This window comes from Leucoraja erinacea, chromosome 34 (assembly GCF_028641065.1).
Source record: "Leucoraja erinacea ecotype New England chromosome 34, Leri_hhj_1, whole genome shotgun sequence".
Taxonomy (NCBI): domain Eukaryota; kingdom Metazoa; phylum Chordata; class Chondrichthyes; order Rajiformes; family Rajidae; genus Leucoraja; species Leucoraja erinaceus.
Genome location: NC_073410.1, coordinates 2,012,896 through 2,031,547, shown reverse-complemented (window position 1 = coordinate 2,031,547; position 18,652 = coordinate 2,012,896). Strand labels below are relative to the sequence as shown.

The window sequence follows — 18,652 nt, the reverse complement described above, 5'->3', positions numbered from 1 at the left end:
GTTGTTTTAGTTTTTTTACATATATTGCGGAAACAGGCACATCAGCCCACCGAGTCCACATTGAACAGTGGTCCCCGTACACTTACAAGGACAATTTACAATGTTTCCAACGGCATTCAACCTACACCACCTTCAGGAGGTGCCGCTGAGAAGCTGAGGCCAGGGCCTCACAGGCTGGCAGGGGGCCTGGGTGGGCATCCAGAGAGGACCCAGCTGCATTAGTGGAGAGGTCAATGCAGCGGTGGATGCTGGTGCTGATCAAGAGAGACACGTGGAGTGAGGACTCTGCTGCAGAGGGAAGGAACAATGGAGGACCCTGCATGGGGGGGGACTGCCGTGAGGAGGGGTAGACTCATGGACAATCGGGACTCAGCCTGGGGGGGGATCACCATGACGAACACTAAAGTACCCAGCGTAGGGTGACAGAGATGAGGGAGGGAACTTGTAACGTTGCATGCACCCTTTACGGGCAACTATTTGCATACCGTGGCAAGGTATGCAAAGCATTTCACTGTGACTTATCACATACAATATTCAATTCCAACCTGCACGTCTGTGGAGTGTGGGAGGAAACTGAAGCACCCGTGTAAACCCCACGCAGGTCACAGGGAGAACGTATAAACTCCGTACGGGGACCTGCTGTTGGGATCAAACATGGTCTATGGCGCCGTGAATAAGCAACTCTATCGCTGTGCCACCCTCAATGAGTTTGGGAAACAGCATGGAATTGTTACAGCTCAAGGGGCGAGTCTCAGAGCAATACCATAGTTTAGTTTATCGTCAGGTGTACCGAGGTACAGTGAAAAGCTTTGTGCCAATATAATTCCAAACATTTCCCCTGAAGCCAACAACTGATTTTCACTCCCAGCATTGGCTTCCACCATGCTCCCAGTAAATTCCAGATAGCCTCCGTGTGAGAAACCTTTCCATCATGCCCTCCCCGCACTTCTGCCCATCCTACATCTGGAATAAAATGAGCTCCATTTGCTCCATTAAAAGCCACCACTCACTTTCCCGACTCTTTTGCTTCACGAACAAGTTTATTCGATTTAAACTTACCTCGAGACCCTGATTTTTTGATATATTCCAGAAGGGGCAGCACAATGGTGCAGCGATAGATATGTTGCCATACAGCACCAGAGACCTGGGTTCGATCCCGACTACGGGTGTTGCCTGTATGGAGTTTATGCATTCTTTCTGTGACCACATGCAGGTTTGTAGGCTAATTGACTTCTGCAAATGTTCCCTCGTGTATAGGTTAAACCTAGCGTACATGTGATCACCAGTCGGCATGGACTCGGTGGACCAAGGTGCCTATTTCCACGCCGTATCTCTAAACTAAATGCCACGGTATTCCATTTTCAGTTGCTAGAGTACAGAGCTTCCTTATTTCTTGAAACCGTTTTTCAACCAAGATGTACAAAGCATCATTCGTCAAAGCAAAGAATGAAAAGTGAAGTTGTTTTATTAAAAAATTAACTCACACATGGTTCATTAATGTGCTGTTTTTGAAGCATCCATAATTTTCTGCCCTAAAGTAACCTCACACAGAAACACTGATACTCAAAACTGCACCAAAATGCCAGACCTTTTTTTAAAAAGATACACCTCCAGCATTTATCTTGAAGTTCGCTATTAGAGCACGTTAATATTTTACATAGAACAAATATTCCATTCAAAAAACAATTTTAAATACCAACAATTTTGCCTGTAAAGAATGTTATACTTCCAGAAAATTAACAAGATATTTTTTTTTTTAAAAAGGCGTCAGAAATACACATTCCAAGCTTAAATCATCGGTAAAAATGATGTGCCATAACGTGACTGTCAATTGGGTTAAACGGTTTGTTCATTCACTGTCGAATTTGATGGAGTTGACAGTCATGGCGATGGAGCCACCTCGGTAACTTCCTCGCTTCTTCTTTGTCTTCTCGTGCCGGAAGGATTTCCCTCGGGTGAATTTTAAATCATGATTAGCTTTCTCACCCCAGTCTCCCGATGCCCCTCTCTGTAAGCAAATGGCCAATGATGATGAGTGTACCACCAGGACTACACGACACACGGCAAAAAAACTTCAGCCTGACCACTCGTTGAGAAACCTCAAATGTACGACATGCCCCGAGATCTGAGAGCTCTCCGATGCCTTAGGGCAGCAGGTGTATAATGTGCTCAATGGGGAAAGATCAGAAAGATGCAGACGGGCATAAGCAGCATTTAAACAAGATGCACAGGGCACATATTGCTTACAGCGAGTGATGGGTGCCTACAATGCACCTCCAGGGAGGGTGTGGAAGCAGATACGACAGAGGCTTTGAGATAGTCACAAGGATAGCAGGTAATGGAGGGATAAGGATGACATGCAAGCTGATGAGATTAATTTATAATGGTAGTGTACAGAACAGACATTGTGTTTCAAAGGGCTTGTTCCTGTGCTGTACCTTTCGAATGTTTTATGCTTAAGTCTGGAGCAGTGTAAGCAAATAAAAGCCATAACCGTTCCAGCGGGTATAGAGGGGTTAGGCACAGTGGAGAAAATAACAGCTTTGAAATAGCATCTCCAGTCCAAGCTTACCTTAGCAGTAAACGCATTATTTGAAAAACGTGGATCAATTTCAACTTCGTCTTCTCTTACTCTACGGAAAGGAGTATTAGGTTGAAGCTTGTTTATACAAAAGAAAAATGGGGAACAAAGCATATTAACAATACACATTTTATATGTTGGGCAACTATGAAAGATGAGGAAATATCCCACCCCTAGTTATCAATAAACAAAGCATGGAAGAACAAGGAACTGCAGATGTTAGTTTACAACTAAAGACACAAAGTGCTGGAGTAACTCATTGGGTCAGGCAGCATCTGTGGAGGACATGGGTAGGTGACGTTTCGGGTCTTACATGGCTTACCCCTTAAGAATAAGGGGCAAGCCATTTAGAACAGAGATGAGGAAACACTTTTTCGTTGTAGGTCTGTGGAATTCTCTGCCTCAGACGGCGGTGGAGGCAGGTTCTCTGGATACTTTCAAGAGAGAGCTAGATAGGGCTCTTAAAGATAGCGGAGTCAGGGGATATGGGGAGAAGGCAGGAACAGGGGTACTAATTGGGGATGATCAGCCATGATCACATTGAATGGTGCTGCTGGCTCGAAGGGCCGAATGGCCTACTCCTGCACCTATTGCCTATTGGCTTCATACCAACTTGAAGCGTGACCCACCTACATTCTCCAGAGTTGCTGCCTGACCCATTGAGTTACTCCAGCATTGTGTTTGTCAGCTTAACACTGCTGCAGTTTAGACATGCAAGTGTAGCTGCAGTGAGGTTGCCCGACACTAATCTTTCCAGCAACACTGCAGTAATTCTTTATTGTTATCCTTCCAATGCCATCTACAAATTGAGGCAATCATTTGGATGGCCAATTGCATTTTACTAGGAGGCCAACACTAAATTTGATAAAGGCAAGGCAGAGGGGAACAGCTAGATACAGACTCCTCATATACAACTTATCGCAAATATATACAACTAATGAAATCTACATACCAAGATTAAATATTTCAGCATAAATGGCTGTTCTATGACTTATAATAGTTAAATGTCTTTAGCAAAACATAATTAGCAAAAGAAGCTACAAAGTAATTAAACACTTATGTTCTGGAATTTCTGTTTGTAACATAATTAGCCAATTGCAGCCAACACCATCGTCATAGACACAGAAATATATTGCACAGAAACCGAGCACATGCTGTCCATCAACTACCACTTTTCAATTGTCCACACGGGTCCCATGTTTTAATCTCCCCTCGTTCTCATCACCCCCCCCCCCCCCCCCCCCCCCCACACGCACAAGGGACAACTGACAGCAGCCAATTAGCTGACAAATCTGTAACTTTGGGGATGTGGGAATAAACCAGAGGACCTGGGAGAAACCCAGATGGTCACAGGGGATAACATGCAAAATTCCCACAAATGACAGCCGAGGTCAGGATCAAACCTACATCTCTGGCGCTGGGAGGCAGAGGTTCCAGCTGATGCGCCACTGTGCTGTCCTTCTCTAGAACCCTTTTGTCATTTGATGCCGTTGGGTTCCGAAGGTGCAGTGAATCAGGGAAGGTGGAACAGCACAGTATCGTCAGCACTGCAACCGCAGAACTCAGTAAATAACCCCTCACAGCAGAGAACCTTGCACAGTGCATGTTGGAATCTAGTTGAACCAAGTCAATGTGGGTCCAGTGGCTGATTTGGTGGTCATGAGTCCTCGCCTTCCCCTCACTCGCCCTTGTGGGAAATTAACAGTGCACATTGCTATTTCCTATCAAACTGCAATGCTAGCAATTACACATGTACAGCCAGCAGGCAAAAAAAAGGCTTAACTACACTGTCACCTGGACATATACAGGATGTGCGTAAATGATGCAGTGATTAGGGCAAGGTATTTGAAGTCTAGTGTAAGTATATCTTCACAAAGGCAGGTAATTAATTCTAGTACAATGAGGCAAGAGATAGAATGATAAGGAATCCAACCTGATTATCACTTGCCATCTTGGATTTGGATTTCTAAAAACAGAAAAATTAGAGTTATGAATTGATAAGATTCAGTCCAATATTTCCAGAAAAATTCAACAAATGATGCTTTGCACTTAATAATCTCCATGCAAATATCTTAAATTCATATCAATGCCATGAAACTAAACTAGTGTTCATTTTCAAAAAAAGATTTTAAAATATTTTTAATGAAACGTTCCCAACATGGCTTCACCTTTTTAGTTTTTGGAACTGTGTTTGGAGTCTTCGACTGTTTCTTGACCACGTCACCTTTATCAACTTGCATTTTAGGTCCCTTCTTCGTCTTGGTATTCACCGTGCCTGAGTCAAAATATAATTGGAACCATTAACCATCGGGGCAGCGGTAGAGCTACTGCCTCTCAGCCCAGACACCTGGGGTTGATCCTGACCACGGGTGATTATCTGTACAACGTTTGTACCTTCTCCCCGTGGGTTTTCTCCGGGCATCTCCGGTTTCCTCCCACACTCCAAAGACGTACAGGTTTGTTGGTTAATTAACTTGGTATAAATGTAAAAAAAAAAAAATTGTCCCTAGTGTGTGTGTAGGGTAGTATTAATGCACGGGGATCGCTGATTGGTGCGGACTTGGTGGGCCGGAGGGCCCATTTCCGTACTGTATCTCTAAACTAAAGGTGGCGAGAAGCCTGTGCACTGCAGGTTGTCAGCTATGAGGCAATAATTCACAACTGGCTCAGAAGACATTCGTTAGCTGGAGCATGTTGTTTGTGTCAGACTTCTATTAAAACAATGTACCATTAGTGTAATAATGGGAGTGAAGAGACTGCATTAAAACTACAGGTGTTCACTTTAATGTATAATGAAAACGTGGTAGAGAATACAAGATAAAAGACATAAATATGTGTTGCAGTAAAAGCAGTGCTGTTAGAGATACTGCCCTGAAAATAATGCCAACAGTAGCTCCCAGTTATATGAATTCACTTAAATGATTCAAAGTGGCCCTACTAGACTGCCTGGTGCGAGATCACTATGGTGAATTCTGCAGGCAAGGGCTGATAAAGGTCTGTGGGGTAGCACCTGCTGTATAATAGACCACCATTTAAGAGCAATGTCCTGTGGAACTTGATTCCCCTACCCTTGGACAAAGACCATGCACATTCACCCTATCTACCCCCATCATGGTGTGATCCACCTCCATAAGATCCTGCATTACAAGTTTACCTTTTCACTCGATTAATAAAAATATCAACCATGTACAAAGCTCACCATTTACTGACTTGGTGTTCTTTTCCTCCTCCTCAGATGTGGAAGAGTCATCTTCCGAGCTGCTTTCTGCTGCCTTCTTGGCGGGTGTTAAGGTGGGCGTTTTCACATCGTTGGGAACAGTCAGCTTGCCTTTTGGCTTCTCTTCCTCTGACTCTGAACTATCTGAGCTGCTGCTGCTGCTGTCGGCTTTTTTGGCCGCAGGCTTTGCGGGCAGTGAAGACGCGGCCTTTGCCTTTTGTAATTGGGCCACGGGGGTCTTCAACTGAGGCTCTTCGTCGCTTGAAGATTCTTCAGAACTGCTGCTATCGTCTTTCTTCACGGCTGAAGTTTTGCCTTTTACCACCACTGCTGAGGAATTGGTTTTCGGAGTTACCGCTGCAGCTTTGGTTTTCGCAGGGACCAGAACTTTTGCTGGAGGTTTTGCCGCTTCCTCCTCGCTGCTGGAGTCTTCTGAATCCGAGCTGCTTTCTTTGGCAGCGGCCTTAGCTGCTGGAGTGCTTCGCTTCCCTGGTTTTGCAGGTGCAGCAGTTGCTTTGGCAGCCGGTTTGATCTTTGCCGCAACCTTGGTCTTTTCGTCAGAATCACTGGAGCTGTCCGAGTCAGAGCTGATCTCCTGTGGCTTTGCTTGGGCTACAGCTGTTTTGGGTGCGGGTTTTGCAGCAGCTTTCAACTTAGGATTTGGTTTTGTTTCCTCTTCAGAGCTTTCAGAATCTAAATATTAGAGACAGTTATTACTCGGATATTAACAAAGACTTACAACTACTTTCATCAGCTGACAATTTCTGCCCCAAAAATCTCTCGCAGAAATGAAAAGCAAAATCAGATCTTTAGCCAAAAATAAAAGCACTGATTGTCAACTGAGATTGTACTCTCATGCTTCAAAGGATGGCTGGAAACCTCCTCCTGGATCAAAGATGACTGTGTTATCATTGGTACTCAAAAAGGACATCCCTTCTCACAAACTGCTGCTGCCAACCTGTTGCTATGTGTTTCCCCAAACAAAATGGCTGGGTCTATGGGACCATAAAAGGACCAAAAGATACCGAGAGCTAGTAAACATTTCTGAACGTCCCCAACATTCAGAAACACACGAGTGTTTAATTGTCATATGTACCAAAATAGAACAATTGGATAGGGTTGGATGGACATGGGCCACACACTGGCAAGTAGGACTAGAACAGATGTGGAACCGAGGGGCCTCTGTTCCATGCTGTATGACTATTAAAGTGGAAGCCATTCAACTAATTCAAAATCTATACATTTTAAACTCATCCTCTCCCTTGCAGCCGTCCCTCCCCATTCAAATTAATGAACTGCTTGTTCTATAAATTTAGTGCACAAATTCTTAATTTACCAACCTATGAATTTCAGCATGTGACGTTTACTACAATGTGTGGCGGTCATTGAGAAAGAGCCATGATGGTTACCTGCAATTTCCTGCCAAAATGATTAACTTCCCAAAGGCAACATGTACTCTAACTGCTAGTCTGCACACCGAAACAAAGACGGCTTGCATCTCATTCCCCTCTGAGTAATGAGATTGAGGACGTTCTCTTACCGGAATCGCTGTCCGAGCTGGAACTGGCCTTCTTGGCCGCAGGTTTCTGAGTGGCGGCAGCTGCCTTGGCCGGCGTGGGGCCAGCTTTCGTCTGGGTAATTGTCGCTGTCAGGAGAGAGAAGGGAGAGTCAGAGGGCAACATTCTACATCACGTTACGACGAGAGACAGCACTGTCGTCTTTATGGTAATCAATCCACCCAGCACACTGAAATTATCTTGAATAGAGCTAGAATTTCATTTTTCCTCATTATGAGCTTCCATACTTTCAAGATTCTTAATTTAATCCAATTTAGGCATTTTATTTATAACAAAATACTGACTACCAGGATATAGGATTATAACACCAGCTGATTTATTACATAATAAAAATCCAAACGACGGTCTTTGTCTTTTACTTCAGACGTCAAGGTATTTAGTTCGCTCTGAGTGATTACCGCTCCTGCTGTGTCCCGCAGACTTGCTCCCTTTCTCTCGCCTGATTCCGTACCTCCTGAGCTATCGTACCCCTTGTCAATTCAATAATACATTTTGTATCGTTTTCGTAGCTACATTTCGTCTGCAGATTGAACTGAACCCCAGTTGCTGCCTTGCCGATTGAACCATTCCCAGAATGGGATCCTTAGTAATCATCTTGCATTCAGCTACCAATGTCTTTTGCCTAAATGACATAGTTCTTTGGATGTTGTAACTCCTCTATTGTTCTCCTTCTCAATTTGCACTTGGCTCCTAATTGTTGTTGACAGACTTAATGTACCTTTGTCCCCAGTTCAAACGCAATGGCAGTGTTACTCAGTCTAACTTTCCCAATCTACAAGTTTTAAGCGTATTCTATTTTTAGTGCATTCCTCGCACTCAGCATGGTTTTTAAAGTTTAATTGACCATGGTTTATTTGATCTTATATCACGTTAACACCGAGTTCACACATATTGTTTTTGCTTTAACAATCTTTAAAACTATTTCATAACATTAACAATATTAAGACTATTTCACATTAGAAACATATCCAAGTATACGTTTAAAAACATTTTACAGTTTAAGCTGACTCGTACATTAATAAGTCAGTAAAGGTATTGCTGTCATCAGTTACAAACATTCCTTAAAATAAATCTTCCCGCATTGTTTGCTTGATACACAATTCCAGCCTGATAGTATATGGTAGAAACAAACATAAACTTATATTTAAACAGCACCTTCTACATTCCTTTTTACAACATATCAAATCAATTTACTACCAACTACTAAAAACAGAGTTAGCAATGTGTATCATTTACCAATCTAGTCTGACACTTACTGGCAGGTTTTAGGGGTGCCTCTTCATCACTGCTGTCCGAGCTGTCGTCTGAAGAGTCACTGATTTCCATTTTGGTCACTCCAGCGGCTGGTTTCTTCTTGGTCACGCCTGCAGCAGCCGCCTTCTTGGACGCATCCACAGCCGGCGCCTTCTTGGACGCCCCTGTGGCTACTGCCTTCTTGGCTGCACCCTTCTTCTTTGCAGCATCCGCCGCTGCAGCCTTCTTGGTTGCACCTGTAGCGGCTATCTTCTTGGCTGCACCTGCTGCCTTCTTCGCTGCTTTTACATTCTGAATATTAGGAGGTGGTACAGCACTGTACGAAACTGCTGGGGAAAGAGCAAAGGAAACCTCTCAAGACCGTTGTTAGATCATTAACCATCTCTCCTGGTCAATACCTGTCAGAACCCCGTAACTTCAACCCATTTGATTTTGGGATAGAGGGAAAGAAAAAGGATGGGAGTTAATAAGATTCACCAAACTTGCCCTTAACTATAGTCCTTCATCATATTTCCCAAGCTGAAGCTCAATATGTAAACAAATTGTACTATGAGTGTAGATGTGCTTGTACTGATGCACCAATTTTCACCTTGCTGTGCTTTGGTTTTCACAGGAGACTCATCATCTGAACTGTCAGACTCTTCACTGCTTGAACTCTCCTTTGCAGTGGCTGCTGCTGCTTTAGCCCGGGCCGCAGGTTTTGCATTTGTTGCCTTTCCAGCAGCAGGAGACTTGGCTGGCTGCGTTTTCTGTGGCACTACTTTCTGAAAATACAAAGAGTTAATATATCAACACATGAAACAAGATCAAGTGCCTGTGACCAAGTAAGATTTTTGCATCATGCCAGCATTCCTGTAACACTTAATTCATCAAATAGCAAACAAATCGATGCAAACATTCCCCTCAGAGGTAACAACAAGGGAATGGAGTGCAGCCAACACCTTCAAGGTGCACTTGTCAGAGCTAATTGTTTAATTTCGCTTTGTTCATCTCCGTAACTTTATTATAGATAATTATGTAAGGGATGTAATGTGCCCCCCAAATCTTGCATTGAGCCCCAAACAACACTGCATTTACATATGTTATTTGGTTAGACTCAGTTTAATGAGCACTAGGACTTGCGTAAGAATCTTGCCAAAAAAACCAGGGAACTCTTGTTTCACTGCACTAAGGATGGGAGATCATCAGTGCCACAGATCAGGTATTTAAATGATTTACCTGTGCAGGTGTTTGTGGTTTTGCTGCAGCCGAGTCTGAATCACTCGAGTCATCACTGGAATCATCTTCACTACTCTCCTCCGCTGCTTTAGTGACAGTTTTCGTAGTAGTTACTGAAAATAGAACATAGTTTGTTGGAAAAGAGTTCAATTCACCAGAATGCAGTAGAAAAAAAACCGACTTAGGAAACAAAACAAACAATATCACTACAACGTACATCCTGAACTCTATTATTTTGGCTGTTCACAAAACACAGTGTTGCCGAGTTGACCTAATTTTACCTTTTTAATTACTTAACACCTCTTCTAGCCACAACCAGACACCTTGGGGGTAATAGTAAGCATAGACTTTGGCCTCTACCTGGTTTCACAGGAGCTTTTGCAACAGGTTTCTCATCTTCTGAACTGTCCGAATCTTCGCTGCTGGAACTTTCATCTTTTTTTCTAACAACTGGCTTGCCGGCTGGAACTGCTTTACTTGCAGGAGCTGCGCTTTTAACAGTGACGGCCTTCTGCTGAATCAGAAAAAAGGAAAAAAACAGAAAATAATTTGTGTGATTAAATAACGTGATAATTAAACGTTAACCGTCTCTGAACAATTCTGACAAATCTGCAAAGAAATCATAAGGAGAATATAGAAAAGACAATTTGTTCTTGTTTGCACATTGAACATTCACTAAAATATTCTACAGCTGCGAACTCCAAGATTAAAACAATCATCACGAGACAGAATATTAGTCTTTGCCCATCACGTTTCTCCTTCGCAATAGAGGAAAAGTAAAATAGTTTTAGGTTTATTATGGTCACATGTACCAAGGTACAGTGAACATTCCTTACCAACATAATGTTTCAGTGAGCCTATGTCATTAAAACCGGCGATTAACACAACTGCAGCAGAACCACCACATAAGTAAATGTGCTCAGACCTGTGCTGGTTTCTTTTCTTCTTCAGAATCCGAAGAACTTGAATCTTCACTACTACTGCTATCCTTTTTCGTTACAACGTTTTTGGCAACGGGTTTGCTTACTGCAGGTGTCGGCGGCTTGCTCACTGCATAAATAATAAACAGCAGAGTCAAGGTGAGAATGTTTCACTGCAAGTTTAATGCACCTCATTGGTGTTTATACACCGTTCCCCCACTCCCAAGATTTTCTTCTTCCTCGTTGTGATTTATTCTGAGAAATCTCTCTCCAGCAGTGCTTGTTAAAAACACACATTTGAGATTGAGAATAACATTAATCTTCAGTTAACCAAATCTATAACTGTGTCCTGTAGTGAAAACGTTTGGCATATTTTGTCATACCTGGTTTCTTTGCAGTGTCTTCTTCAGAACTGTCTGAACTGTCTGAGCTACTGGAAGATTCATCTTTCTTAAGCCGTTTTGCAGAAGGACCATTAGGTACTGCCTTCCTTTTCTCTGGTTTTCCAGAAGACCTGTGGTGATTTAGAAGAAGTTTTTTACGAAGCAGTCAATAATCTAGCCCAGAAAACATAGATGACCAAATGCCTCCATTGATAATCTTAGGGTGACTTCTGTGAGAACTTCAAAACTTTCATCAATGATTATTGGATCAAGGTGACTTAATTAAGTAAGCCTGGAATAAAATAGCCCGCAGGAGAATGTCACAGAAACGCAACTTGTTGATTAGTTCCATTCAGGGAAGATAATAAGCCATCCACCAACGACACTGTCTTTCTGAATCTCCCAATACACAACAACACAGCTGATTCTTAACGATTCACTACACATGGTTATGGGAAGTAAGCATTAGATTTTAAATGCTAGCCTTACCACCAGTACCTTTACATTGGTAATTAATCTTTAACATGGGTCTCTTCGGGGAAATTAAGAGTACTCGGAACTAAACAGATAAAATTCAATGTTCAGCACATCAGCAAGACGCAGTTGAATATGTGTTTACCAGATTGTTTATCATGAAAAGTTTATTTAAATTACTGTAAATTTAGGATGCAATGGAGCGAAGTGAGCAGATCGAACATGCGGTTAGCAGCTATCGAATGGAAAATGCCACCACCACATTTTACAATGTGCATGGAGAGTACACTGGCACAACTAACAAGTTTAATCCGAACTCTGGTACCACCTGTATTGTATTTGCACATCTCACTGTGGATCCCCCAATTCCACTGGTTTCCTCCTAATCCCAAAGACATGCAGGTAGTAGATTAACCGGCCGCTTAAAATTGGACTAGGTGTACATTTGTCTAAATAAGAGTTTTGCGGTCCACAGGGACTCTCTGGGTTAACGGCCTGCTTCTGTGCTGCAGACATAGAGCAGGATTTAAACCCAAGGGCAATAAGAAAATCATGATTTAGAACTTACTTCACCCAGAAGTCAAAAATGTCCACAAGAGAAGGAGACTTTATATCTGGAAGTTTCTGAAAACACAAACAGAAATACAAAATATAAATATACAGATTTCATCATTAAATGGAGAAATTACAGATAATTTTACTTTTTGGAAGATTTCAATACACTAAAATCTACAGGAATATACAAGGTAGCTTGTGTTAAATTTAAATGGTCATTGACAATGGACATGATTTTAATTTAATAGTGGCTTGCAGGGAATGAAGAACAAGAAGTGTGGCACCTTCGTTCAAGAACGGCAAAAGAGCTAAGTCAGGTAATTACAGGCAAGCAAGTCTAACATCTGGGATGGCAGGACTTTCATATGAAGAAAGACTGGATAGACTCGGATTGTACATGCTAGAATTTAGAAGATTGAGGAGGGATCTTATAGAAACTTACAAAATTCTTAAGGGGTTGGACAGGCTAGATGCAGGAAGATTATTCCCGATTTTGGGGAAGTCCAGAACTAGGGGTCACAGTTTAAGGATAAGAGGGAAGTCTTTTAGGACCAAGATGAGAAAATCATTTTTTACAGAGAGTGGTGAATCTGTGGAATTCTCTGCCACAGAAGGTAGTTGAGGCCAGTTCATTGGCTATATTTAAAAGGGAGTTAGATGTGGTCCTTGTGGCTAAAGGGATCAGGGGGTATGGAGAGAAGGCAGGGATTGGATACCGAGTTGAGCCATCATATCGAATGGCGGTGCAGGTTCAAAGGGCCGAATGGCCTACTTCTGCCCCTATTTTCTATGTTTCTATCAGTACCAGGGAAATTATTGGAACAATTCTGAAGAGCAGGATTAATCTGAATTTGATGGCAGGAAATTGATCAGGGATTACCACCTTGGCACTGGTGAGGGACACCCTTCCTGACTGGTTTAGCTGTATTTTTAGAGCAGCTTCAGGAGAGAAACAGTTGATTTAGAAGTATGGTCTTGGACGAGATTCTAAATAGGACATTAGTCCTAGAGCGCAAACCTTGGAATATCAGGCAACTTGACAAAATGGATTCCAATTGAGTCCAGTGATAAGCAGAGGGCAATGGTCAAGGATTGTTTATGCTATTTCTCCACAAGTGCCAGCGTGTGGAGATGGGGGCTCCGCCTGAGCCCAGCCTGTGAATGTGGAGCAGAACAACAAACAGCCAACCATGTCATCTCCGGGTGCCTGCTCTACCACACACCAAATGGAGCGCAGGGCCTGGCAGACATTGACGCAGGGACAACAACCTGGCTGCTCAACACCCACCCGGCTTGAGATCTAACTATTCCTTTTGTTTATGTTTCATTCGCAAGAAGAAGTTTATGCTATTGGAATCCTGCGACCAGGTGTCCTGCACAGATTAGTGATGACTATTTGCTTCATGAATTAACAAACTGTATGTAGTTGTGGAAAGTACAATCAATAAATATGAGCATAACCATTTGGCTCGGCTGTTGGTTGTTAGGGGGATAGTCTTTTGCTATGACACGATATTGTCATTTTAATATTATGGTTATCTTATCTTAATATTAGTAAGATATTATTACCCACCAGGTCCACATCAGTGAAGATTTACCAGGATCTAGACTGTTATAGGGAGACGGTACACAAAAATGCTGGAGAAACTCAGCGGGTGCAGCAGCATCTATGGAGCGAAGGAAATAGGTGACGTTTCGGGCCGAAACCCTTCTTCATATAGGGAGACGTTGGGCAGGCTGGGAATTGTTCACAGAAGACAGATGGTCTTATGGAGGTGTATAAAACACGAGGAGCATAGCTACGACGACTGCAGTCTTTTTACCCAGGGTAAAGAATCAAAAAATATAGGGCACAGGTTTAAGGTGAGAGGGGAAAGATTAATTGGAACCTGAGGAGCAACTTTTCAGAGAGCAGTGGGCATATGGAACAAGCTGTCAGAGGAAGCAGAAACTATAACACATAAGATTTGGAGGGATATAGATAACACACAGGCAAATCGGCCTCGATTAGATGGGGCATCTTGGTCGTCATGGACCAGTTGGTCTGAAGGGGCTGTTTCAGTGCTGTATGACTACTGCCTTGTGATTGAGGCAGTGCAGCGTAGGTTCACCAGATTGATCCCTGGGATGGCGGGACTGTCATACGAGGAAAGATTGAAAAGACTAGGCTTGTACTCACTGGAGTTTAGAAGGATGAGGGGGATCTTAGAGAAACATATAAAATTATAAAAGGACTGGACAAGCTAGATGCAGGAAAAATGTTCCCAGTGTTGGGCGAGTCCAGAACCAGGGGCCACACAGTCTTAGAATAAAGGGGAGTTGTGAATTTGTGGAATTCCCTGCCACAGAGGGCAGTGGAGGCCAAGTCACTGGATGGATTTAAGAGAGAGTTAGATAGAGATCTAGGGGGCTAATGGAATCAAGGGATATGGGGAGATAGGAGGCACGGGCTATTGATTGGGGACGTGCTGGCTCGAAGGGCCGAATGGCTTCCTCCTGCACCTATTTTCTATGACTCCAGCTACCCAACCCAGAGTCATATCTTCTCCCCTAGATGGACTTCCAGGCATGTACATACACATAGGGTTCAGATCCCATCCCATTCCCTCCTCCCTCCCACCCCTCCCGATCCCCCATCCCCATAGTGAGGGCACTGGTTCTAACTGTCCAGAGGCACACCGGGGGAATATGGTATTACATATAGAAACATAGAAAATAGGTGCACTAGGCCATTTGGTCCTCCGAGCCTGCATCCAGGGTACCTACAGGTAGGTGTTACTCAGGTGCGCGAAGGTGGCCATGACATATCCAGGTGTGCACGTGTACACGCACACACGAATACCCCAGGGAGCGCGCACACGTGGATAACGAATGTCCCCAGTGGGCGCGCACACGCGGACAATGACCCCCCACGGGTGCGCGTTCACGCTGCGGGGCGGCCGCGTGCTCGCCCACAGGCCGGGGCCCCTCGGCCCTCATGGCGCGGCCCGGGGAGTGAGGGGGGGGGGGGTTCGCGGCCCCACACGCCCCGGCCGGGGACAGCCAGGCAGGCTCACCACGTTGGCCTGCTTGAGGAAGGCCTTGGCCGCCTTGTCGAACTTGTTGTGCAGCAGGAAGGTGTAAACCTGCGGGTACAGGTCACTCGGCACCGACCGCGACTCCATCTTGTCCTGCCGCCGGGACACACTGCGCCCGCCGGGACACACTGCGCCTGCGCACCCCCTGCCGCCGGGACACACTGCGCCTGCGCAACCCTGCCGCCGGCCGGGACACACTGCGCCTGCGCACCCCTGCCCCCGCCGGGACACACTGCGCCTGCGCACCCCTGCCGCCGGCACACACTGCGCCTGCGCACCCCTGCCGCCGGGACACACTGCGCCTGCGCACCCCTGCCGCCGCCGGGACACACTGCGCCTGCGCACCCCTGCCCCCGCCGGGACACACTGCGCCTGCGCACCCCCTGCCCCCGCCGGGACACACTGCGCCTGCGCACCCCTGCCCACCACGTGGGCCCACCCCACCACGTGGGCCCAGCCAACCCCTCACACCCGCATGCGCAGTCAGCCACCACACCCAGCCAGGCTTTGCATCAGACCCAAGGCCATTCAGCCCATCTGGGCTGTGCTGGATGTCAAGACTCAAGTGTAAATGGTCAAGCGTCCAGAGTCAAGGGTCAAGTGTAAATGGTCAAGTGTCAAGGGTCAAGTGTCCAGAGTCAAGTGTAAATGGGCAAGTGTCAAGACTCAAGTGTCAAGTGTCCAGAGTCAAGTGTAAATGGGCAAGTGTCAAGGGTCAAGTGTCCAGAGTCAAGTGTAAATGGTCAAGTGTCAAGAGTCAAGTGTAACAAGGGTCAAGTGTCCAGAGTCAAGTGTAAATGGGCAAGTGTCAAGGGTCAAGTGTCCAGAGTCAAGTGTAAATGGTCAAGGGTCAAGTGTCCAGAGTCAAGTGTCAAGGGTCAAGTGTCCAGAGTCAAGTGTAAAGCAAGGGTCAAGTGTCCAGAGTCAAGTGTAAAGAGTCAAGGGTAAAGTGTCAAGGGTCAAGTGTCCAGAGTCAAGTGTAAAGTGGTCAAGTGTCAAGTGTCAAGTGTCAGTGGTCAAGTGTCAAGTGTCCAGAGTCAAGTGTAAATGGTCAAGTGTCAAGGGTCAAGTGTCCAGAGTCAAGTGTAAATGGTCAAGTGTCAAGGGTCAAGTGTCCAGAGTCAAGTGTAAATGGTCAAGTGTCCAGAGTCAAGTGTAAATGGGCAAGTGTCCAGAGTCAAGAGACAAGACAAGAGACATTTATTATCACATACACCAATTGGTGCAGTGAAATATGTGGTCACCTATACAGCCATACGAATTTAAAAAAAAGAACACAGAACACGATAGTCTTTAACCCAAACATCCCCACACAGCGGAATCAAAGTTTCCCACTGTGAAGGAAGGCACCAAAGTTCAGTCATCCTCCTCTGTTATTCTGTTGTTCACCCGTGGTCGGGGCCTCCCCCCTCTTTCACCGCTACGGGCAGCCCGATGTTCAGGCCCTCTCGCCGGGATGATGGAACTCTGACGTCGGAACGGGAGAACAATCTCAGCGCCTTGGTTTCTGGAGGGAGAGACAGATTGCATTTTGTCGTACTGATGTGTAGGAAGGAACTGCAGATGCTGGTTTACACCAAAGATAGACACAAAATGCTGGATGAACTCAGTGGGTCAGGCAGCATCTCTGGAGTAAAAGGAATAGGTGACGTTTCTGGTCGAGCCCCTTCTTCAGTATTGTCATATGTCCCAGATAGAACAATGAAATTCATACTTGCAGCAGCATAACAGTGTCTTGGACTGTGGCTTGGACTAATGGTACATAGGCACGGCTTTAATCCCAGTCCCATCAACTGACTTTAATATGGGAATAAAGGCAGCAGCTTTTAGACACAAAGGAACTGCAGAGGCTGTTTAATACACAAAAGGACACAAAGTGCTGGAGTAACTCAGCAGGACAAGCAACATCTCTGGAGCACTTGACCAGGTGTTTGGTTTAGTTTAGAGATACAACATGTAAACAGGCCCTTCGGCCCACCAGGTCCATGCCGTCCATCGCTCAACCGTTCACACTAGTTCTACGTTATCGCACTCTTTCATCCACTCCCTATACACCAGGGGCAGTTTACAGAGGCCAATTAACCTACAAACCCGCATGTCTTTGGGATGTGGGAGGAAACCAGAACAACCGAAGGAAACCTATGCGATCACAGGGCGAATGTGCAAACTCCACACTGACCTGAGGTGAAGGTTGAACCTTCAGCGCCTGAGGTGAAGGTTGAACCCGTGTCTCCGGCACCGTGAAGCAGCAGCTCTACCAGCTGTACCAATGTGCTGCCCCTATGGACACAAGCTGAATGCCTATTACAGCAACTGGACTGTTGATGTTTAATTGGAGAGTAAAAAGAAGCAGTTGTTGTAGCCAAGAGGCTACCAGATTGTCAGAAAAGCACAGTTAACATGTTTTAAAGAAGGAAATCCTTGGATCTTACAGGATCTTGTTATGTGAGTCCAAAACAGCAACGATGTGGCTGAGATCAGTGGAATCAGTGGAACCTGTGAAAGTGAGTAGAACTGATAGTCTATCTCTTATGTCTTATGAACTCAAATTTCACTACACCAATTGGTGTATGTGACAATAAATGTTGTTTGTTATGTGGTTCGCAGAATGACAACCAAAGATATATTTCTTCCCAGTCTGAAGAAAGGCCCGAAAAGTTACCTATCTCCTTCACTCCATAGATGCTGCTGCACTATGCTGCAGTTTCTCCAGCATTTTTGTGTACCCCCGATATATTTCTTCCCCCTGGTTCCTACGTTCCTTGAGGTGCATAAACACCTGCTGCACCAGAATAAAGTGTTGCATGTTCCTACTGCAGAAGGGAAAAAAAATCTCTGCTTTCAGAATACAACTTGAAACATATGAGGATGTTTGAGACATTTGATTTGTAAAATGTGACATTTATGACATATTGCAACTTTAACGAGGGCATCTGCTCCTCGACACAGATAAAAACAAGCTCTTCCTGCCTCCGGTGAGCACGTGGTTTGGTACACGTGATATTTGACTAAACATGCCCACGGTTAACAAGGCGACAGAATATATAGGTGTAGATGCTGGAATCTTGAGCAAAACTAGAAGTGCTGGAGGAACGTTACTCTATCGTTACTCTATTGTACTCCAGAAGTGCTGGAGGAAATTTACTATACTTTGATCTGGTATTTTATTGGTTCACATGCTTGATCAATGGTGTTTTATCATTAATGTTTTATTATTATTAATGTTTAGTGTTTTCTGAGTCATTCGTAACTGTCACGGTATGTCATGTTGTGGGCGGAGCACCAAGGCAAATTCCTTGTATGTGAATACTTGGCCAATAAACTTACTTACTTACTTACTTACTTACTTACTTACTTAGACTTCAGCACAGTGGGGGTGGCACAGTTATCCTCATC

At 44.6% G+C, this 18,652-nt stretch overlaps 1 protein-coding gene and 1 long non-coding RNA gene across 2 annotated transcripts in view; both read right to left on the bottom strand.

Moving 5' to 3' along the window:
- Positions 1 to 1,447: 1,447 nt before the first annotated feature.
- On the bottom strand, positions 1,448 to 15,372 carry LOC129712891 (nucleolar and coiled-body phosphoprotein 1-like). The gene is made up of 14 exons (XM_055661627.1): positions 15,236 to 15,372; positions 12,193 to 12,248; positions 11,151 to 11,281; positions 10,773 to 10,897; positions 10,208 to 10,361; positions 9,848 to 9,960; positions 9,219 to 9,393; positions 8,632 to 8,958; positions 7,339 to 7,443; positions 5,781 to 6,491; positions 4,750 to 4,856; positions 4,515 to 4,547; positions 2,573 to 2,659; positions 1,448 to 2,008 (listed from the first exon to the last, which is right to left on the bottom strand). Exons 1-14 carry the CDS (start codon positions 15,341 to 15,343, stop codon positions 1,850 to 1,852), a joined length of 2,391 nt encoding a protein of 796 aa, XP_055517602.1. The 5' UTR covers positions 15,344 to 15,372; the 3' UTR covers positions 1,448 to 1,849.
- A 968-nt stretch (positions 15,373 to 16,340) lies between these two features.
- LOC129712896 (uncharacterized) overlaps positions 16,341 to 18,652 on the bottom strand; it is an 80,823-nt gene continuing 78,511 nt past the window's right edge. Inside the window, exon 3 of the long non-coding RNA XR_008726154.1 lies at positions 16,341 to 16,763. This is a non-coding gene — a long non-coding RNA (uncharacterized LOC129712896). The remainder of the gene's footprint in view (positions 16,764 to 18,652) is intronic.